The sequence below is a fragment of the Acomys minous genome (assembly GCF_964271855.1).
Source record: "Acomys minous genome assembly, chromosome: 14".
Classification (NCBI taxonomy): Eukaryota; Metazoa; Chordata; class Mammalia; order Rodentia; family Muridae; genus Acomys; species Acomys minous.
In genome coordinates this window covers 55,256,280-55,279,165 of record NC_140496.1, presented here as the reverse complement: position 1 = coordinate 55,279,165, position 22,886 = coordinate 55,256,280, and the positions used below count along the sequence as shown (strand labels likewise).

The 22,886-nt window shown below is 46.4% G+C and overlaps 2 protein-coding genes and 1 long non-coding RNA gene across 7 annotated transcripts in view; 2 read left to right on the top strand and 1 right to left on the bottom strand.

The window, feature by feature from the left end:
- Positions 1–10,244, bottom strand: part of FMO5 (flavin containing dimethylaniline monoxygenase 5) — a 42,913-nt gene extending 32,669 nt beyond the window's left edge. Inside the window, exon 1 of the mRNA XM_084757180.1 lies at positions 10,107–10,244. The gene's annotated coding sequence lies outside the window, so the exon portion shown is untranslated. The remainder of the gene's footprint in view (positions 1–10,106) is intronic.
- LOC311583510 lies at positions 2,876–8,289 on the top strand. Of its 2 annotated transcripts, none has more exons than XR_014774553.1 (3): positions 2,876–3,087; positions 4,605–4,691; positions 8,056–8,289. It is a non-coding gene; the product is annotated as an uncharacterized lncRNA (long non-coding RNA). The 2 variants fall into 2 exon arrangements; XR_014774554.1 differs by lacking the exon at positions 8,056–8,289 and adding an exon at positions 7,879–8,040.
- CHD1L (chromodomain helicase DNA binding protein 1 like) overlaps positions 8,367–22,886 on the top strand; it is a 56,341-nt gene continuing 41,821 nt past the window's right edge. Inside the window, exons 1-6 of one of the 4 annotated variants that reach the window (XM_084757177.1) lie at positions 8,367–8,526; positions 8,917–9,070; positions 17,169–17,281; positions 20,019–20,125; positions 20,887–21,001; positions 22,149–22,180. In XM_084757177.1, the coding sequence (XP_084613303.1) occupies positions 17,258–17,281; positions 20,019–20,125; positions 20,887–21,001; positions 22,149–22,180 (278 nt within the window). In that variant the 5' untranslated portion in view covers positions 8,367–8,526; positions 8,917–9,070; positions 17,169–17,257. Of the gene's footprint in view, positions 8,527–8,916; positions 9,071–9,960; positions 10,125–17,168; positions 17,282–20,018; positions 20,126–20,886; positions 21,002–22,148; positions 22,181–22,886 lie in introns of those variants that run through there. The other 3 variants (XM_084757178.1, XR_014774552.1, XM_084757176.1) reach the window with 3 other exon arrangements.

The window sequence follows — 22,886 nt, the reverse complement described above, 5'->3', positions numbered from 1 at the left end:
GACTAGTATCATAATTTTCTACATGGAAACATATTTATAACATATTCAATAAAGGATTAAAATCTAAAAAGTAGCCAAAGAAATGTTAGACCATGAGATGTGCGTCACTAATAATGACTGAAAAACAAACAATTGGTTCTGCTCAGAACCGGAGAAGTGAATATGGGCGTGCTCGCTCACCAGGAGTGCAGAGAAACGGTGTGCGCTCATGGGGAACAACTTGCCAGCTTTTACTTAAATGGTAAGCTCCGTTTGCCCATTGATTCCCTTGCAAGCAAGATTCCTGCAGAAATGGTTGCACATATTCATGACAAAACTGTACATCGCAGCCTGCGAGTGAGCTAGAGTTTAGCTGCAACCGTCAAATTTTGTGGACTCTGCGGCTAAGTAGTTTTCTGAAGGTCAACAGTTTTCATTCATTTTACTACCTCTGAAGTGAGAAGAGCCCATTGCGGTGGCTCAGTGGGTCAAAGCTTCCGCTGACAAGCCTGACAGCCTCAGGTCAATCCCCGGGACCCACATGGCGGACAGACAGAACCGATTCTTGCAAATTGTCCTCTTACCTCCACAACGTGTACCATGACAAGTCACATAACAACAAACAACAAGCCGGGCGTGGTGGTGCACGCCTTTAAAATCCCAGCACTCGGGAGGCAGAGGCAGGCAGATCGCTGTGGGTTCAAGGCCAGTCTGGTCTACAAAGCAAGTCTAGGACAGCCAAGGCTAACACAGAGAGACCCTGTCTCGGAAAACAAACAACAAACAAACAAATAAATATGTGTGTGTAGAGACAAGCGACCTTATAAATGAGGAATAGGGTATTAGGTAAATACATGAGCTGGCATGTAGCCGGTCTGGCATTATTAGTGAAAATTTTGAAATGGTTCCATATATATTCAATATGGAAAAGGACTCTAGATCATACTAACTACAGAGTATATGTTTAGATGCTTTTTCGCGAGATAAATCTATACCAGCATAGGAAAGTTTAAACCAGCAAAGTCCTTAGTGGATTTGGGTAGTTTTCATGGCAGAAGGTAGGGACAAGCTAAGCTAGCATGTTTAAAACTTCAACTCATGCTATGGGAAAACTGCTGCACCCAGCATGACTGGGGCTGGTGAAGGAATGAAGGAATGCCACAAATGGGCACAAAGCCCTGGGTTTGAGGGCACTGGCGCTCTCATGGGGAGACAGCAGTACCCCGGAAGCTCAGCGTGTTTATTACATAGAGTTGAATGGAGAAGTTGTTGCAGGACTTCGGGCAAGCAGCTGGATCAAGGGGTCAGGGGTAGCTAATCTTGGCAGAAGCAGTCTCTGCCAGGGAGCAGTCACTGGGCCGTAAGTATGCAGAGGGTGAAAGCTTCTGGGGACATTTCCTACACACACGTTAACATCCACACACAGACCATAAGGGAAGGCTGCGTCTATGCCACCAGCATTCAATTACTCACTTCATTGCTCTGTTCCCCATATGCAACCTATATGCATTACAAAAAAAAAAAAAATCCATGGGCTCTTCCCACTGGAAAACACTTGAAGTCATTGAGGACACATGAGTAAGGGCTTAGATACTGAATCATATAACAGAGGAGAATGTGGATTCTTGAAAATAATATGGGGTGGTGGTGGCACATGGCTTTAATCCCGGCACTTGGGAGTTCCAGGACAACTGGGGCTACACAGAGAAACCCTGTCTCAGGAAAAACCAAAACCAAAACCAAAACCAAAACCAAACCAAAACAAAACCAAAACCAAAACAAAACAAAGGGCAGGGCGAGTAATATGCCAAATCTGGCAATCCATGACCCCATCAATGTGTGTGTGTCAGAGTCCACATCTATAGCCTATAAAAATAGGAAACCACTATCTCTGTAGACCCACCCTGGCAGCTAGTGAGGTTCCCACTGAACTTCAACAATAAAGGCTAACTTTTCACTTCATGGTCTTCATTGGTGAGATTCAGACACTGAGGGATTCTCAGCTAAAGTCTTCACAATACCCTTGGGCATTCAAATTCACATTTAATTTCTTATAAATAAAATGTTCACTTTATATGATAGGTAACATTATTTCTCCTCATTTAAATGACTATGTCACATGAGGTTTTTGAAGCACTTTCTGATTACTAAAACTGTCTGGTTATAGAGATTATAGTACCTGGTATTTCTGGACAGTTTGTGGGGGTAAAAATGGAGGCGTCCCAGGCCTTCACATTCCAGTTGTGTCTTGGGGACATGAGCACATGTGTACCAGGTGTGTTCATTTTCAAACCTAGGATTCAGGCTTTATGGGGTAAAGGCTTTGGGTTCCTGTCAATTAGGAAAAAGAAAAGGAATGCTGGAAAAACCCTTAGGGTTGTAGTCTTGGTTAGAGAAACCAGTGTCCAAAGGCATTTGGGGACCATTTTACCTTTGTTCACCTTATTTAGATAACCTGCTAAAGTCAGCACACTCAGAATCTTCAGAGGCTGGTGAAATGGACTATACAGACAGACACTTTGCTGCTCTATAGAGAACAGAAGATGTGAAAACACATACAGCTAATTTGTTGGCAAGGGATGATATTCACAGGTGTTAAGTGAGAAAAGCAATCAGGCGACGCCATGGCAAATGGAGTAAATCTTTGTTCAGAGCTGCCTACAATATCCAAGCTATGTCCTCAAATATTAACTAGATGACATCCCAGTGTTGTGCCCTTACTAAAGAGGAATATTGATTCTCTGAAGTGACTGGGCTTTTCATATATTATGTGCTATTTTCCTACAATACTGACCTTCCAGGCAAGATTTGCCCACTGGTGCCATAGTGGCAAGAAGGTTGCCAGGGTAACCAACTGATTTTGAACTGGATTTGAGACCTGCTCTATAGAAGGGAATTCACACTTGGTCAAAAGTCTGTGGCTTGGGATGTCATAGACTTGAGTGGGAAATCTAGGAAACTGTTGCCTTGTTAAACGGTCACATTGTTAAGCTGCCTCCTAACTCTCTGCTTACAGGTTAGTGTTCCTCTCAACCTCGGCTGGAGAAGCTTCTCTCGATAGCAGCCAGCAGTCAAGGCAGAGACTCACAACTAGTCAAAGTGTTGACGGTAAGTGAGTGCTGGACCCTCAGCCCTAAATGAGACATTCATATCAGCACCTATCCCCTGGAAGAGTCAAGGAACATCACAGAAAAAGATCTGGGAAGACTGTAAGGATGGGGAAGAGTGTGGTGAAATGCAGACTTTGGATATGGGATGGCCATTGCACGCATGAGCTCACTGAAACTGTGCTTGCTTGCATAAGATCAACACAAGATCAAGTGGACAGGATCACTGCATCCCTCCAGGCAGTGCTCACTGGACTCACTGGGCCTCAAAGTGGAGGGGTAGGAGGGGCATGAGGTAGAGAGGGCGTGTCTTGTTGGCGTATGGCAGAATATGACCAAGATGCAGGTTTACATGTATGACACTGTCAAAGAATTAACAGGAAGACAGCCTATTAATAATAAGTATATGAGCCGGGCGTGGTGGCGCACGCCTTTAATCCCAGCACTTGGGAGGCAGAGGCAGGCGGATCGCTGTGAGTTCGAGGCCAGCCTGGACTACAAAGTGAGTCCAGGGCAGTCAAGGCTACACAGAGAAACCCTGTCTCGAAAAACAAAAAACAAAACAAAACAAACAAACAAACAAAAGTATATGTTAGCAGGGCGTGGTGCAGCATGTCTTTAAGAGGCAAAGGCAGGCAAAGCTGTATGATTTTGAAGTCAGCCTAGGACTACTAGGGCTATGCAGAGAGACCTTGTCTCAAGACAAAACAAAACCTAACCAAGCAACCAACCAAACAAAAAAACCAAAATACATTATATATTATTTGATGCCAAAGATGTATTGCTGCAGCGTGGTCTGGTGCCTTGTACTTGTTAACTGCTTGCCCCTGGGATCCTTACTGTTTACAAGCGGACTGTCCTTTATCCCAAGTATCACTCTATAACCTTGCCTCCCTGTTTGACCAATAAGAGGCCTACATCTGGGCAGGGCAGAAGGAAGGGGCGGAGCTTTAGAGACAGAGGATCTTGGGTAGGAGAGAGAGGACCAGAGGAGGAAGAAGGAGCAAGATCTCTGTGGAATAGGAAAGAGCCACACAGGCCAGGAGGAGGGACTCTGCGTTCTGCTGGAGAAGAGCAGCCCAGATGAACAGCCTAAACAGGGATTTTGGGATTATGGATGGGAAATATCTCAGATCAGAATGATTAAATGGGATGGGACTGGGTGATAATGGAAGGTAGTTTAGAAGGTTAATTTCTGCCCAGCCCCAGGTAAAATAAGGCTTATTCTAAAATACTATGGTGTCTGTGTCTTTTATTGATTATTATAGCGAGTTATATAATACTGCCATAATATTATAGGTATTTAATAATAAATATATTAGATTTTTAAAAAATTTTATTACATTGTATAATTACATCAAAGTCAGAATGTAGGTTTTTTTTGTTTTGTTTTGTTTTGTTTTTGAGAAAGAACACTAAGGTCTCTTTCATTTCAATTCACTGTAGGGCACTGATGCCATCTCAAGTCCAAAAGTAAATATCTGTACAAGCTTTTCTCTGTGTTTGCATCCCTTACAGACTCACGTCTGCCCCACTGGCTGCTGCCAGGGAACTACTGTTACCACACAGAGTAAGGACACAGAGAAGAGCAAACATAACCTGCAGGTGACCTGTCCTTGATTATGTTTATTTTGCTAGGAGTTGCAAATGCATTGCTATCAAAGGGGTGATTTGTTGCCAGATGCTTGCCTCTTTCTGTGGAAGAACAATAGGAAGAAGTAAAATAACTATGGTTATGTAACCTGAGCAATCAATTGAAAAGGAGTTGGGACTAGACTTTATCTGCTAGATAAGGCTGATTTGCTAGAATCATATGCAAGTTTCTTAAGCTTTCTGTGCCTTGGCCTGCCCACCTGTGGTGTATCTTCTCTGTTACCCCAAAGTTTTAACAAACACAGGCCTTAAATTTGGAACTGCTCCCAGGCACCTGGCTTGAACATTTAACAAGAACTTACCGAGTACTTACTCTGGGGGCAAGCACTGTTTAGTACCCATAGTGCATTGGGGCATGTCAATCATGCATACAGCATATAATGGCCAGCACAAGGACACTTGCATTTTCATCGCCTCAAACATCAGCCCTCTGTGTTGTGGACATTCATAATTCTTTCCACTGCTTCATTTGAAATATCCAATTAATTTGGGTCAAGCACTGGTACCTTACTGTGCAAAAACAAAACAAATGATTAAAGATTATTCTTCCTATGCAGCTGTACCCCTCCCTCTCTAACTACCCAAGCTCCATCCTTTCCTCCATCTTTTCTCTATGTGCTAGTTTGATGAGAATGTCCCCCATAGGCTCACGGTTTTGGAGCCTTGGTTCCCAGCAGGGGATGCTGTTCGGGAAGGTCAGCTGCCTTCCATCTCTCTGCTTACAGGTTAGGGTTCCTCTCAACCTCGGCTGGGGTTAGCTTCTCTCTGCAGTGGCCAGCAGTCAAGGCAGAGACTCAGAACTGGTCAAAGTGTTGAAGATAAGTGAGTGCTGAGTCCTCAGCCCTAAATGGGACACTCATATCAGCACCTAGCCCCTGGAAGGGTCAAAGGGCACCACAGAAGAAGAGCTGAAAAAGCACTGTTTGCTTTTGCTCAGCGTCAACCACCTTCTTCTGCATCCAAATTTTATTTATTACTGAGCTGAGGGGAGGAATGCGCCTCACAGTGTGCACATGCATGAGTGTGTGTGTGTGTGTGTGTGTGTGTGTGTGTGTGTGTGTGTGTGTCCGACGAGGATTACCTGGGAGGGTCAGTGGAGTTTGGAGTTGTGGCCTTGCTGCAGGAAGAATGTCACCTGAGAAGACTTAAAGGCTCAAACCGGTTCTACCTGCCAGCTCCCTCTTTGTGCTTCTGGTTGACGATTTGCGCTTCATGTGTCGGTGATGGATTCTTATCCCTCTGGAACCAGAATCCCAAGTAAACACTTCCTTCTGTGTGCTGCCTTGGTTTCAGTAACAGAAAAGTAACCGACACACTCCAGCAACCACTGTTCTACCCTCTCTCTCTCTCTGACATCAACATTTTCAGCATCTGCTTTAACCGAGCATGTTCAGTATTTGCCTGTCTGTGCTTGATTTATTTTAGTTAACAGGAGCCTCCTAGGCTCATGCATGTTGCTGTAAAGGACAGGATCTCATCTTTAAGTGACTGAATGATAGCCCATCATGTGTGTGATAGCACATACCTGCAGTCTTTGGCACTCAGGAAGCCGAGGAAATAAGATCACGAGTTCAAAGCCAGTGTAAGCTACATAGTGAGTACAGCCTAAGCTATATATTGAGACTCTGTCTCAAAAGATAACATACATACATGTACTCATATGTGCATGTATACACATATCTATATCCATGTTACACTTGTGTACACATATATACACCATAGTTTCTTTCTACATTTATCAACAGATAGACATTGAGGCTGGCTCTACATTTTGGCTCTTGTGGGGGAAAAAGCAGCTTCAATAAACATGGGGGCGCAGACAGCTCTCTGAAACTGATGATCGCTTCTTTAGATATATGCTTAGTAGGGGGAATTGCTAGACTGTATTGCTGTTCTATTTCTACAAGTACGAGGACCCCGCTCTTTCCATGACAGTGCTAATTTGCGTTCCTACCAGTAGTGACGAGGAGTCCCTTTGTCTTCATTCACTGGACACTGGAATTCTTCTTCTTCTTCTTTTTTTTTTTTAAGATTTATTTGTTTATTATTATGCATACCGTGTTCTGCTTGCATGTACTCCTGCAAGCCAGAAGAGGGTGCCACATCACATTACAGATGGTTGTGAGCCACCATGTGGTTGCTGGGAATTGAACTCAGGACCTTTGGAAGAGCAGGCGGTGCTCTTAACCACTGAGCCATCTCCCCAGCCCGACACTGTAATTCTTGACAGGCTCCGAATCCCTCCCTCCTCTTTCTGTCTTCTTTCTACTGTGTGTGCAGGCGGAGTCCCACAAGCCAGGCTTCTCCATCCCATTACTCCTAGTGGCGTGACCTGTTCAGTGTATCTACTAGTAACTCCCCTGCACTGTGCTGACCATAAACTCCCATCTCCTGCCCAGGCTTTGGCAATGGCCCCCTAACTGTCTCTCTGCCTCCACCCTGCCCTCTATAGGCTCATTTCATATAGGATCCAGAGTAAAACTTTGATGTTCCCTCATTTGCAGACCCGCAACTTTCCAGCTACTCCTCTCAGCTGTGTTTTAGATGCCAGGCTCAATGTAGCAGCAATCTATTTAGTTTATAGCTAGGATCATATCTCTGGATTACTTTAAATTAAAAAAAAAAAAAGAATGCTTTTGATCGAGTGGCCAGCGATTGACAGCATCGATTTAGCCGCTATGGCGATTAGAATCTGGTGGGAAAGAATGAAGTGAGGCAGACAGCAGGCGGAAATCCTTCCAAGAAGCCCCTGAATGTTACACGTCTGTCACAAGGCTTTGAGGAAGCACCGACACAGCGTCAGCCTAGCCTCACTGGGCCCCGCTGTTTCCTCAGCACCAGACACCTCCTTTTGAATTTTAATTTTGTTTATTATTGAACTGAGGGGAGGAACGCATGCCACAGTGTGTGTGTGTGTGTGTGTGTGTATAACTTGAGAGAGTCAATTCTCTCCTCCCACCACGTGGATTCCAGGGATGCCCTTGGGTCCTCAGGCATGGGTGGCCGGCCTCTTGACCCTCTGAGCTATCTGAGGGGAGCTACACCAAACAACTAATTAAACCACGCTTAAGGTCAAAATATGTGGCCTTGGAGTTTAACCTTAAATCGGTACCCTTCTCTCATTCACTCTCAAAAAAAGTTTCAGACTTCGCTCTACGCAGACATTTCCTGAAATTGTTTTCCGGAAACTTAAGTGATGACAAGACCCCGGTTACAAGTGAGTGCACAGCACTTGGGGGAGAAGCAGACTGCCTCGGGTGACAGCTAGAGCATCGTCTGCCTGGATTGTTACTGAAATCTGTTTCCCCAAGCACAGGAGAAATCAGGCACATGGAATGACACTCACAAGTCAACTACTAGGGGGAGCATTTCAGGCAGCCAGGTGACTTGAAGACGCAATAGTATGGTCGGAGGTACTGCCAGAGTCCTGATTTTGGGGACTCAATAAACCAGGTATAGCCATTTGCCCCTCCCCCCCAATCAAATGGAAAAAATAACTATGAAGTAAAGAACTTAATCAATAGAGCTCTATTGGGGAAACCGGAGGGGGGGGGTTGGGATAAGTGTGCTCAACTCCATTGGTTAAGGGCAGAAGATACATTATATTCTTATTCTTACAGGAGCCCACCAGTACTTCATATTGTTAAAAAAAAAAAAAAAAAAAAGGATCCGTCCATACCCACTGAGAAGAATACCTTCCTTGTTTTGAGTTCATCTTGATCCCAGAGGGATTCAGGAAGTGGAGCTGCAGTGACCTGGGTGTATCTGTCACCTCCCCCTTGATCAGGTTGGTAAGTGCGTTGGGTCTAGTTCTGTGTGTTCCTGGAGGAGGCTGCATGAGAGAGGCCGCTTCTGCACCCTGTGGACAGCCGTGGTCAACTCGGGTCACTTTGATCACTCATGGATGTTCTGGTTACACGGATACTCTTGGAATCTTGACGAGGGGAGGCTCTCTCAAAGTTTTTTTGTTTTAAGACAAGGTTTTATGTACCCTAGGCTGGTTTTGAACTTTCGTAGCTGAGGATGACCTTGAGCGTCTAGACCTCCTGTGACCTCCCCAGTATTACAGGTGCCCACAGTCATGCCCAACTTACTTGGCACTGGGGATCAAAGCCAGGGCTTGGTGCATTCAAGGCAAGCATTCAGCTAACTGAGCTTTTATACTTATTACTTATAGACATGCTGTACTCAGATTGCAAGACCCCCAAAAAATACCACCAGGATGCGATACCAATGCAATACACACGAGGACCTTTAATCGACTCCAGCTGGGCTCTGATTGGTCACCAACACAGTGGTATTCAGAAAGAGCCTCGATCTCTGAGCTGAGGGTAAATTTATAGCTTCCTATCCCTCCCAGCACCCCAAAGCAGGGGGTTCCTAGCCTGGGAATCATCTATTGGTTGAGTAACATAAAGAGATCTAAATATAATGTCTTAAATGACAGGCTACAGAAAAAGGTGCCAAGACCGCCCATGGCTTACTTTCTTTGTTCTCTTTTTTCCAGGGAAGTGTCTGATTTCTTATTAACCCTATTTCCGGTGGGCAGGAAGGAATGTGGCCATAAAACTGGGTCTTTTATCAACTCTATCTCCGGTGGGACCCTTCCGGTCAGTCACTAGGCAACACTATCTCTAGTGGGGCTGCTCTTTGTAGCTGGCCAGATTATCTCCTGTAGGCCTATTTCTTAACCTTTGCCACGGTAAGCCCTGAAATCCAATTTTAGTTCTTCTGGTATCTCAGACACATTCCTGCTATGTTACTCCATGCCAGTCTGAACTCACAACTCTCCTGCCTCAGCCTTCCCCAGTGCTGAGACAACAGGAATGTACCACCAGGTTCTTTACTTTCAACGTGTCTTGTCACTAACATACCTTAAGTAATAAAGTTAATCTTCTCTTGGTGTTTTCAGACATAAATGAGGAAAAGGGTTAGATAAATATAGGACTAATCCACCTTGTATTGCCAGTTTTGGGGCATACACACCTTAACTGAACACAAGCAAGCCGCTCAGGAATCTGACGCAAAGTTTAAAGGCGACAATAAGAAATGAAAGCAGAGACTGCCAAGCTTAGACCCTGCTGTTAGATACCCTTGGAGTTAGGAGCTTTGAGCAAATGCAGCCACTAAGCCCTTTGCTGGTCCCAGAAGCACACCCAGACCACAGTCCTGCACCTGCGTACTGCGGCGGCGCGGGAACGCGCGCGGAGGGCGCCCCCTGGCGGCGGCGCGCGCGGGGGCGAAGGCGCGGAGCGGCGGGGGCGGAGCCTCTCGGGATGGCGGGCGACTCGCCGCGCTTCCTGCAGGCGCTGCAGGCCGAGCTAGGAGCCGAGGCGGTGCGGACGCGGGTGCAGGAGCAGGACTTACAGCAGTGGGGTCTGACGGGTGAGGCGGCTGGCTGAGGCCGGGGGAGCCGGGCGGGAGCTGGGACAGTGCGCGCGCGGGCGGCGGCGCAGGCCTCCGTGGCACGGAGCGACTCCTCCGGTCTGCGATGCCCGGCCGACTGTGCATGCGCACTCACTTGTTGCGGCTCGAGAACGAACTCTTAAAGCTGCGCTGGACGCGTTGCCAGCAAAGTTTGTCCTGTCGTTACCTCACGTACTTTCGTGTTAAGCCCACTTGCCCTTACGAGCCCCATGTGTGGGGAATTTCTCGTGTGGGGAACCCAGGTGTTCGGACCCCCAAGTGTGCAGGCTCCCTGTGTGGCGAACCCAGGTGTGGTAGGTTGCAGATGTGGAGACCCCAGATGGACTTGGAGCCGCCGCTTCTCACAGCATCCGCTCTGTTCAGCACCGCCAGACGGTATCTGCTGGGGATGTAGTGCTGGCTTAACGGAAAGTGAAAATGGCTCACTAGTCGTCACTCATGAGGTCGTTATTTGTTGCTGTCGATAGCGTTCTGTGAGGTGTTGGGAGGAGATCAACGAAATAAATAGCGGCCCTCGGACCCTGGGTTTCTTAACTAGCAGTAATGTGCTTTCGAAAGTACAGTGAAGAATTCAGTTGACTTACACGTGCAGAGTGCTATCAGAATGTGAGGGTTTCTTCTGGAAAGGCAGTAAAAGGTGCATTTCTGCCAGGCGGTGGCGCACATCTTTAACCCAGCACTTGGGAGGCAGTGGCAAGTGGATCTCTGAGTTCAAGGCCAGCCTTGGCTACATAGCTAGTTCCATGACAGCTAGGGCTACTTGTCTTAAAAAAAAGTCTCCTTCAGTATTTCCTCCCTCTTTTCCACAGGTTTCCCCAAGCTCCGCTTACTGTTTGGCTGTGGGTCTCTGCGTCAGTTTCCTCTCTTTCAAATCCATGGCTTCTTTTTCCACCACTTAAATTGTTATTGTATGCATATACACATATGCCTATATTACCAAATATAACTTGTTCTGTGTGTTTAATGTCACTTGTATGCATGTATGCATCCAGGGCTGACTGTTTGGGCAACCAACTGGGATGCTCTTCTCTAGAGAAGACCTCTTTTGCTCTCAGCTTTTCTTAGTTACGTATAGTTCTTTGTGCAGGGTTGAGGCGTCTTGGGCTTCTCGCTGTCCATTTTGGCATGTTCGTTGGTATTATCCGCATGTGTGGGCAGTCACGGTTGCTGAGACTATGGGCTTAACTTCTGGGTTACTAGGAGATGCAATGTCACAGCGAACTTCCCTATCCTTCCTCCTCTTCCACTCTGTTCTCCGAGCCTTAGGTGTGGGAGTGTTTCGTAGCCGGGTCCACCGGGACTGGGTTCTGCAGCTCTGTGCATTTTGATTGGCTGTGGTTTTCTGTATTGGCCTCTGTCTGTTGCAAAGAGAGGATTTCTTGATGAGGGGTGAGGACGGCAGGTACCCGTGTGTGTCTAAGGACAAATGCTGACAGTTTGTTAGGGACTATGCTGGTTTGGTAAATTATTGGATGTACATTCTCCTCCAATAACCGTTACTTCACTAGCAGTGAGTAGTTAGCTTGGTTTCCAGTACTAGGCATGGCCTCCCTCTTGCCCAGCAGGTCTTAAGCCCAATTAGGGAGCTGTTGGGTTACTGCCAAAGTATGCGTGCCACGCCCGCATCCTCAGGGTTATTGTGCTGTGCCAGTAGCAGATGTGGCTCCTAGGTGTCATGGCTGGGTAAGACTGTTAGTAGCGTCTCTCCTTTGGAAGCTAGCATGATGTCTTCTGGTGCCATGAAAGCTAGTCCCAAGGGAGGGGGCATTCTCGCTAGTTCCAGCTCAGGGGTCTCTGGGCCCTCTTTCTGAAGTGAATGGTGTCGTCAGCAATAGGGGCTTACTTTCCATCTCTGGGTGTGCAACCAAGGTCGACAGCAGTGGGCTGTATATTTCAGGAATCTCCTGGACAGCCCTGAGCAACAGCTAGGGCTCCTCATGTCTGGAATCTGGGTTTTGTTAGGTGGTCTTTGGCTCTGGGAGGGAGCATTGTCATCCCAGGTGAGAAGACTTTGTGAAAGCTACATATGTGTATTTATGTGCAGAATTAAGTGCATTGTAGGTCTGTTTTGGTGTTAGATAATTAATAATATGATTTTTTTGTGGCTTTTTTTTTTTTTTTGACACTTACTGTTATTTTACTGTGCTCTTTCCTTCCGAGTAGTTGGTTAGGTTCCCAGTACCAGGAATGGTCTCTTTCTTGTTGAGCCTTCCCTGCCCTTCTCTCACCTGTGTATCTAATTTAAATCTGTGTTTTCAATGAATCCTTTTTTTTTTTTTTTAAAGGTTTTTCAAGACAGGGTTTCTCTGTGTAATAGCCTTGGCTGTCCTGTCCTGGGACTCTCTTTGTAGACCAGGCTGGCCTCGAACTCACAGATAATCTGCCTGCCTCTGCCTCCCAAGTGCTGGGTGTCACCGCCACCCAGCTCTAACGTATCTTAATTAATGCTTGTCTGTGTGTTTGGCTATATGCTTGCCAGTGGCCTCGGGAATGATATGTTAAAATATGTAGAAGGCCCAGAAATGTGTGCAGAGCAAATCCAGCTACACATTGTACACCAGGCAGAACCTATGCGCATGGGAAGTGAGCAGACAGGAAGTTTGAATGCATGGGATAGAGCCGGAAATGCAGAAGTATGTGTCAGTGTGTCGGCGGTGTGTGCTTACAAACTGTTAGCACAGAAGAAGAAGGAAGCAGATAGATAAATAATACTGTATATTGTTTTAATGAAAAATCCCTGTTTGTTCTATTTTACCAATAAAGACTCAGGAGCCAGATGTGGTGAAGAATCTGCTAGCTCAGAGAGGCAGAGAAAGCACCAGCTGACCTTCCTACTCAGCTCAGGCCCCAAAGGCTCACTAGCTCAGCAGACAGCCCAGGAGGAAAAGGCCTGTGTGGGCAACTTCACTCATGTGCACATAGCCAGACACGGCCAACACACACACACACACTTTCTCTCTCTCTCTCTCTCTCTCTCTCTCTCTCTCTCTCTCTCTCTCTTAAAAAGAAATCTTTTGTAAATAAGAAAATTAACCTTTTATAATGCGGCAGTTGCAGATTCACATGCAGTTTCAGGAAACAACACAGAGAGCTCTCTGTAGGCACCACCCAGTTCTCCCCAGTGGTACCAACTTGCAAAATCTGACATCAGTTAGGCATTGACATCTGTCTACACAGCCAAGATGCAGAACATTTCCACTGCTGTTAGCCCCTCCGCTTGCCTGTTGATGGCTGTACTCATTTCCTTACCACCATTTTCTTGACCTTTTGCAACCACTGTCTTCTGTCTTTTCATTACTCTTTCAATTTTCTCCTCCTCCCTCCTTATTTTCCTCCAGTGCTGGGAATTGAACCTGTGGCTTGGCTCATGAGGGCAATCACTCTGTCACTAAGTTACATCCCCAGCCCAGTCTTCTCCATGTCTATAATTTTGTCACTTTGAAAAGTGGCATGCGCAGGTCTTAAGTGATACATAACTCCTGTCACGTGATGTGTGATCTCTGGAGGTTGATTTTCCCACTTTTCCCGTGGATTTTTCTTCTTATTGGTGAGAGGTATAGATTTGCCACAGGCTGTTTACCATCTAGCTACTGAAATTGATGTGAATTGCTTCGAGGTTTTTTGTTTGTTGGTTTGGTTAGTTTTTATTTTTGCTTTCACCCTCCTCCCTTTAGCGTTAGAAAACATTTCTGTGCAGGTTTTATGTGAATATCAGTCTTTATTTCCCTGTGACAGACACAGGGGGGCTTCATGCCTGGGCCAAGGGCTGGTTGCATGTTTAAAGAAAGCATCAGTATTTTCTGAGTGGCTGTTTCCATCCTCCCCAGCTGTGCTTGCGTGATCTGGTCTCAACACTGTTGTTTTTTCTTTCCCCCTTGCTATTCTAATAGTGGTGGTGATGTCTTATAGTGGTCTGAATAAGAATGCTCCTATTTGCTTTGTCTCTTTGTTTTTCTCCCAGTTTTTAACTTGAATATTTTTCCACTTGATTTTTGAGGTCTTTCTATATTCTAAATAGTAGGATTTTCTTTTACATATATGAGTTTGCAAGACAGTTATTTTGCTCAAATTTATCAGATTTTTTTTTTAACTATTCTTTTTTGTTTGCTTGCTTTTGATGTCAAGTGTAAGAATTTGGTCCTCCAAGATGGGTCAGTGGGTAAAGGTACTTCCATGCACAGATCCAATGACCTGATTTCAATTTGTGGTGCCACAAGGTCATAGGACTCGGCTCCCAAGAGTTGTCCTCTGACTTCTACAAATCCTCCACCACTCATGTGCCTGCACTCACAAATAAATAAATACATACATAAACACATATACACAAATTAAAAAGGAAAAGAGAACTGTGGTCTCTTTATAGATCCCAAAGACTTTGTGCCTTTCCCCCAACCCCAGAACGTCTGTAATTTTACTGTGACTTTAATTTTTGATTCATAAATTTTAACATACTAGACTTCTGTTTTCATTCAGATTAGTGTAGTTCTTTCCCTTGAGACTTAGGCAATGGATTATTTGGAAGATTTATAAGTGTGCTTCCAGGAGCTTGGAATCTTCTTTGTCACATTTCTGTTGGCAGTTTCCAACCTGACTGCATTGTGATCAGCTCCTTTGTGTCCCCCTCCAGACCCCCCTTAGCCCCCCCCCCCCCCAACAGGGTTTCTCTGTGTAGCCTTGGCTGTCCTGGACTCGCTTTGTACCAGGCTGGCCTTGAACTCACAGCGGTCTGCCTGCCTCTGCCTCCTGAGTGCAGGGATTATAGGTGTGCGCCACCGAGCCTGGCTTCCTTTGTATCCTTTGAGGCTTGTCTGTTGGCCTTCGGTTTGCTGGATGCTCACTGCTGTAGGGTGTTGGCAGGCCTGTGGTCCGATTTGGAGGTGTTTTGGGAAACACATTTCCTTGTTTCCCTGACTTGCTGGGGCGCCTATGCTCCATGCACAGAGCCAGCCAGGTCGATTCTGTTGGGTCCTTCTTCTGTAGTCAGTGCTAGTGCTCAAGTGTCTTTCCTTTTCATTTGGTCTGGCAGCTAGGGTGGCTGTTCCCACACCAATTACCTTAATCTAGAAAACTCCTCAGACACGCTCAGAAATCAGTTTAGCTCCAAGGTGATGACTCTGCATCTTTTTAAGTCGACAGTGTAAACCAAAGCACTTTATATGTAGAAAGTTACAATGCCTTCTTGTCTTGGTTGAAAGAGGGTCTTTTGGTTTTTTTGGGGTTTTTTTGGTTTTTTTGAGACAGGGTTTCCTCTGTGTAGCCCTGGCTGTTCTGGACTCACTTTGTAGACCAGGCTGGCCTCAAACTCACAGCGATCCGCCTGCCTCTGCCTCCTGAGTGCTGGAATTAAAGGCGTGCGCCACCACGCCCGGCTTGGGTCTTTTGTTTTTGTTTTTTAAAGTCTTTTAGTGGGGCTGGAGAGATGGCTCAGAGGTTACGAGCACTGCCTGCTCTTCCCAAAGGACCCAGGTTCGATTCCCAGCAACCACATGGCAGCTTACAACTGTCTGTAACTCCAAGATCTGACACCTTCATACCAGTGCACATTAATTAAAATTAAATAAAATATTTTAAAAAATAAAATCTTTTAGTGATCTGCAGGGATAAGAGCCTCAAAGTGCAAGGTTTCCAGATGGGCTTTTAGTTTTACACCCTGGGTGCGTTCACAGGTCTGTAGTCTTCTGTCTTATCTATAACTTTAAATTTGCTCACATACTTTCCTTTGCCAAACTATATTTTTCACATTTCTGCACCTCTTTGATTTCTGGATTCTCATGGTAAACCTGACTAAAAGCAGCAGTTGCAGTCCTTGCCACAGCCTAAATGCTGAGCTATGTTGAAATTCCTTCTCTTAAATGTGTTAATCTCATACTTTTGAATTCAGCCTCAGAACCCTGGCAGGACAAAGCCTGGTTAGTTCACCAGCACACAGCAGTTAGAGTTCTCTCCCCATGAAGCATCGCACTCTGACCCCTACTCTTGAATTCAGGTTGGCATTCTGGTCTCCCAGCCCCATCCTGTCTACAGGACACTAGAGCTTCTTTATTTTAAACCAGTTGTACAAACCACAGAGCCTGGCCAGAGAGGTGGCTCAGAGGTTAAGAGCATTGTCTGTTCTTTCAAAGGTCCTGAGTTCAATTCCCAGCTACCATATGGTGACTCACAACCATATACAGTGAGATCTGGTGCCCTCTTCTGGTATGCAGGCACTCATTCAGGCAGATACTGCATAAATAATAAATAAATAAATATTAAAAAACAAACAAACAAAAAAACCACAGAGCCAGACTGATCACAGCAGTGACCCTACTTCTTGGCACCAATTTTCAGCATTAGTTTATCTTTGTGACAAGAAAGTGTAATGAAAGTAACTTAAGAAAGGATTTATTTTGGTGTACGGAGGTAAAGTCCATTGCAAAAAGCATGGAAGCGGGCGCAGGTCCCAGAGACGGCAGGGGAGTTGTGAGGCAGCGCGTGGTATGTGGCACGGGCAGATCTGCTCCCTGGTGCTCTCCTCCACTTCCTCCAGTTGGCCCCACCCCCTAAAGCTTCCACAACCCATCTCTGCTGGGGACCAAGTGTTCCAGTAAATGAGGCCATGGAAGACTCCAAGCATGATGAAGTACTCCGTATGATGCACTGTTGCATGTTGAAGCACACGGTGAAGCCGTCCTGTCTGCATCTCTGCTCGGCCACGCACGGTCCTTGCCTTGTTTGTTAATGAGTCGCGTTGGTAGCGCCAATGGGCGTTATGGAAATGCCAGCACTGAGTAATAGTGGCGTGAGACTCGGGCAGCGGAGGTCAGAACCTTGGTCGATGATTTTCTGTCAGGTGGATGAGGTGACACAGCACAGTGTGCTTTAGAAGGTTGAGTGAGTGGTGACCAAGTCTGCATCAAAAGTTAGCTGGGAAATGAGTACCGTGGCTGCTCAGGAGTGGGGTGTGGGAGGCGAGGCCTGCTGAGATTTCTGCTCATCGGACTGCTTCTGTTTTTTTGTTTCCAGGGATTCACCTACGCTCTTACCAACTGGAGGGAGTCAATTGGTTAGCCCAGTGCTTCCATCGCCAGAATGGCTGCATCCTGGGAGATGAGATGGGCCTGGGGAAGACCTGCCAGGTACGCTGCTGTGGAAGGAGTGCGGCTCACCTCCATACGCTGCTGTGGAAGGGGCGTGGCTCACCTCCATACGCTGCTGTGGAAGGAGCGCGGCTCACCTCCACACTCTCCGTGGTTATCTTGACCCACTCATTGCAGCAGCGTGTGTCTCTCGCTAGGGTGTCAAATACGTAAAGTTACTTGTTAAGGGAGTGTGATCTTGGAGTTGCTTTTTCAACTTACGGTTCTTTAGAAATTGTGCCAGTAGATTTGTTTGACCTGATGATGATGGTGATGATGATGATGGTGGTGGTGGTGGTGGTGGTGGTGGTGGTGATGGTGGTGATGATGATGATGATGATGGTGGTGGTGGTGATGATGATGATGATGTTAGCATATGTTTGGGAGAAGGCATGCTTTAGTTAGAGCAATTAATGGGCCTGGTCCAGGCTCTTTTCTCTATAGAAAAAGAAATTGACCTGCCCTAGCGTCAAGTTGACTATGACTTCCTTAGCAGTACTTTGTGTGGCATCTGCTTTCTCAGGATAGCATAGTGTGAATGTGGTATCCTGTGGTTTCTACATTCGCCTAGCCCACTAATGGCCTTGAAGGAGGCAACATCAAGCCCAGAGACCTGGAGAGCCTGGTGTGGTGGACGTTGCTAAGCACATGCAACACTGATACTGACACTTCTGTCAGGATGATAAGCAAAACTGCCTTGAGTTGACATGTTGTTTTTGGGTTTGGGTTGGTAGATAGATATCACGTGAGTTAATCATGGGGTTCACCCAGTCTATTGAATACTAATGTCAGTGTAGTTAGGATACACTATGGCAAAGGCAAGCTGATTAAAAGCCGTGGTGAAAGGCATTCCCTATCTTGACAGTCAGGGGTCTTATCAGTCCTCTTAGAAGCTTACCCGCCCCTTTCTGAGACCTGCCAGGGGTCTTAGGTTGGAGACTTCTTCATTTAAGCCAGGCACAGTGTGACAGTGTGTACAGTATGACCTCTGAAGAGGGTACCCTGAGATGTCACTTATCAACTGTGGCTTTCTTGGGCAAAGAAAGTTGGTCCTGGTATATAGGTGAACGGAGAGCTGTGCAGCTCGAACAAGGGTCAGTCTGCTGGATACTTTTAGGAGGACGACCGGACTCTTGGATCATGAGGACCCTCCGTGTGTCTCTGTGTCATTCACTTTGTCCTGTTGACCCTCATTCAGAGCCAGCAGGTCTTTCAGTCTTGAAGTGCTCCAGACTATGCCACCTCTACGTGTGGCTTGCCAGCAGGTTGTTTAGAGGTTTTGCGTTCTGTCATGAAGATTATTCTGGTCTGGAGTGTCCTTGCCTTGTACACCTGTTAGGTGTTCACCCTGGGTTAGTGCCAGCCTCACAGATGCAGTCACAGTGTGTTCTCTCTTCTTCGGGTTTCTGGAAGACTCTGTGTAGAATGAATGCCCTGTCTTCATGTCACGCTTCCTGAAGTCCACACGGGCCTGCACACATGTTTTGTTGACCTGTCTGTCTGGTTTATGGTGACAGAATTAAACTTTCTCAAGTGGCACCTTGAGGACAGCTGAAGAAAACAGCTTTGATGCCGCCAAGGTGCCGGGAGAAGCTTGTCCGGCACAGTTTGCAGTTGCATAAATGATTTTAAAAGAAGTTATTTCTATCATAAAATGAATGCAATTTTATTTTAAAAACTACCAGCTTCTCATACAGTATTCCATCATGCACGTGCAGTTCATGCAGTTTTTATTTTGTCAGTCTGATAGTATTGTAGTTTTGCATTTTATTTCTTACAGATATACTGATATACTTAAGTGTTTTAGAGGTAAGAAATGGGGGACTGTTATTGTGCTGTGTAAATTAATCTTGATAACCTCTTTTGGCCTGTAGCTTTCTCAGGGTTTGGATTTATGTTTAGGATAGTTCCTCCCTCCCCCTGGAAATAACCTCAGCATCTTGGCATAGCCATGTCCTCTTATGTAGTGCAGCATTTGGGTAGTGTATACAGGCGTGCCCTGAAGGAACACTTTGGGCTTTACAAAGGCTTTCATTTTACACCCTTTCTTCCACTTGTGAGGTTAATTGATTGGGATGTGCTCCAGGAAAGCAAAGCGTTTCATCTGCTGTTATAAAACTGGGACCAGAGACTGCCCAGCAAAACGAGCAGACTCTTTAACTACAGGTGGGAACGGGGAGAGCTACAGGGAGAGAGGACCCACGCTCACGGGTGACCCCAGCCCTATAAGGAGAGAGGACCCATGCTCACGGGGGGACCCCAGCCAGCACAGACAGCCACCACCTGCAGGCCATGCTTCCAGTCATGCCTTGACACAGCTGATGTTTAGAATTTGGCTGAGCTGGCCTCGTCCACCAGGTGCCCTGTTTTCCTTCCTTTCTATTGTTTCCTGGCTCTTTTCTTTGCATTAGAGGTTCAGTTACATAGGTATTGATCCTCACGGCTTACAACTACTTAATTGAACCCCTTAAATCCCTTTGGCAAGATTACTGAGGATTCCTTGATTCCCTCAAGGAATGGCGTATTCCCCTAACATGTATTGTACGTAATTTCATTGTAAAATAAGTTGCATGTAGGTGTGTGTGTGTGTGTGTATGTGTGTATGTTTGTGTATCTCTGTGTGTGTGCATTCTGTGTGTGTGTGTGTGTCTGTGTGTGTTGTGGTGGTTTTGAGGACTTTATGGTTATTTCTCATGAGGAAATGGGATCAGCACTAACTTCCTTTTTTTCATTTCAGACTATCGCTTTCCTCACATACTTGGTGGGAAGACTGAACGACGAAGGGCCATTTCTGATTCTTTGTCCTTTGTCTGTTCTGAGCAACTGGAAAGAAGAGATGGAGAGGTACAGAGTAAACTAGATGAAATTTTATTCTTTGCATTTCTTAAGATATTCTGGCTGGTATAGAAAATACAACAAAATACTAGAGTCTTACACAGTCAATGAGTTTATTCTAGGAAGGTCTGAATTGAAGCAAGGTAGGTAGACACTGAGGATCCAGTTTAGGAGGGTCCGGGTGTTATCACTACTGTTCGGCAATTTAAAGGTCAGTATTCCATGGGTATATATAGTCTTTAATCCCAGCACTCAGGAGGCAGAGGCAGAGGCAGAGGCAGAGGCAGAGGCAGAGGCAGGCAGATCTCTTGTGTGTTCGAGACCATCCTAAGTGAGTCCAGGACAGTCAGGGCTGCACAGAGAAACCCCATCTGGGGGGGGGGGCAGGGAGGGGAAAGAAAAAGAAAAGAAAAGAAAAGAAAAGAAAAAGAAATAAAGGTCAGTATTCATTTTTTTAGTGAAGTTTATTGGACTGAAGGAGAGGCATCCTTCTCATACTGACTAATGCGTGTGTGTGTGTGTGTGTGTGTGTGTGTGTGTGTGTGTTTCTTTTTATAAGCCAACATAATGCCTTTAGACCTGACCCTAATGCCTAAACATTTACATCGGGGCCTTACCATGACCCTAGGCACAATTTGGAGGCCCCAGGACTCTTTCTGGGTGCTGGGTCTCCTAGGGCCTGCACATTACACTCTCTCATGAAGTGTGGGTTTCCGTGTAATCTGCACTGTCTAACGTTTGCACTTATCTGCTTCTTTTCTTTGCTGCAGATTTGCTCCAGGTCTCTCCTGTGTGACATACACGGGTAACAAGGAGGAAAGAGCCCGCCTTCAGCAAGACATAAGGCAGGAATCTCGTTTTCATGTGCTGCTGACCACCTATGAGGTAGCTTTCTGCTTCTGTAGTGAGAACCCCTAACCTAGGCCGAAGACGTTGGTAACTCCAGTGCAATTTTAGTTAAACAGAGCGTACTTTGGGGGTCGGGCAGGAGGGAAGTGACCCTTCATCACATTCTGAAAGGGGCCTGTGACCACAGAAGTGAAGGGTCATGGGGGCTTCATGTGGCTTAGTTGCCTTCTTTCTCGTTCCCGATGCTTCTCGGGGAGTGGCTTTGGAGGTGGCACTTGCGCTGCCCCTTGGTTGATGAACAGAAGTGGTGAGGGAAAGGGGCTCTTGCTAGGTAACTGGAGCGCAGGGATGGAGGATGCTAAGTGTCTTAGGGTGTCTTCCTGTGCTAAAAGAGTCTTTAATCCCAGCTGATCTCTGTGAGTTCGAGGCCAGCCTGGTCTACTGAATGAGTTCTGGGACAGCCAGGGCTACACAGAGAAACCTTGTCTCAGGGGAGGAGAAAAAAAGGCACCATGACCAAAAGCAACAAGGGGAGGAAAGGATTTATTTCTTATGTATCTAATTAATAGTTGGTCACCTAGGGAAGCCAGGTCAGGAACTCAGGGCAGCAGCTGATGCAGAGGCCACAGAGCAGTGCTGCCTATTGGCTTGCTCCCTGTTGCTTGCTCTGCCTGCTCTTTCTCGTCTGTCTGTCTGTCTGTCTGTCTGTCTGTCTCTCTCTCTCTCTGTCTCTCTCTCTCTCTCTCTGTCTCTGTGTCTCTCTCTGTTTCTCTGGTTTTTCAAGATAGAGTTTCTCTGTTACACAGAGCCTTTGCTATCCTGGACTCTTTTGTAGATCAGGCTGGCCTCGAACTCACAGATGCTCCTGGCTAGAGAGATGGTTCAGTGGTTAAGGGCACTGTCTGCTCTTTCAGAGGTTCTGAGTTCAGTTCCCAGCAACTGCGTGGTGGCTGAGAACCACCTATACTGGGATCTGATGCCCTCTTCTGCCATTCAGGTGTATATGCAGATAGCACACTAATATACGTATAAATAAACCTTAAAAGAAAGAAAGGACGCCTTGAGCCTTGTGCCTTACTCAGTGAAGAACAGGCTATAATCCCACCATGACAGGAAGTAGCTTCTCTGCACTGGAATTTTCCTAGCACAGGCCGTTTTTAACTTGTCTTCCTTTCTTTTTCAGATTTGCTTGAAAGATGCCTCATTCCTAAAATCGTAAGTGGCTTGTGCTCCCCCAGGGACTGTTGCATGAACCTTGAGAGTCACGTGTTCTCTTCACACTGTGGAACTCTGCCCCTCTCCTGCGTGGGTCTAGTTTTGAAGTCCGGAAGGTGGGCATGGACTTTATGACTCCTGTTCAGTGTTTGGTTTCTTTTCAGTGAGCGTGTTACCCACGGGAGGAATGTGTGCTTTTCTCTTTCCCCTTTGTCTGTTTTTAACAGTTTGACTTGGAGAGGAGTGCTAGAGCTTGAAACCAGGACTTTGAACATGCCAGACCAGTGCTCTGCCCATGAGTTCTCAGTGTCCCAGCCTGTCGTCTCTCTTTTTTGAAGCGCCGTGTCCGCCTGCTTGCCTGCCCTCCCCTGCTGCGGGTGTCGGTATCTGTGTGTTTGCCTGTGTGTGGGAGTTGATTATCTTCCACTGTTTCGTAGCAGGGTCTGTTCTTCCTGCCACTGTGTGTCACACCCAAGACTAGCCGACCCTTGAGTTTCTGTCTGATTCTTGCCTCTGTCCCATTATGCCATAGGAGTGCTCTGACTACAGATGTGCTACCATATCCAGCTTTTTACGTGGCTTGCAGGGTTCGAACTCACGCCACAAGGCTTGTACATCAGTGGCCTTACCTGCTGAGTCAGCTCCCTGGCCCCTTTAGTTTATCAGTCAGTCACTGGAGAGGAACTGTGAGAATGCTCAGCGACAC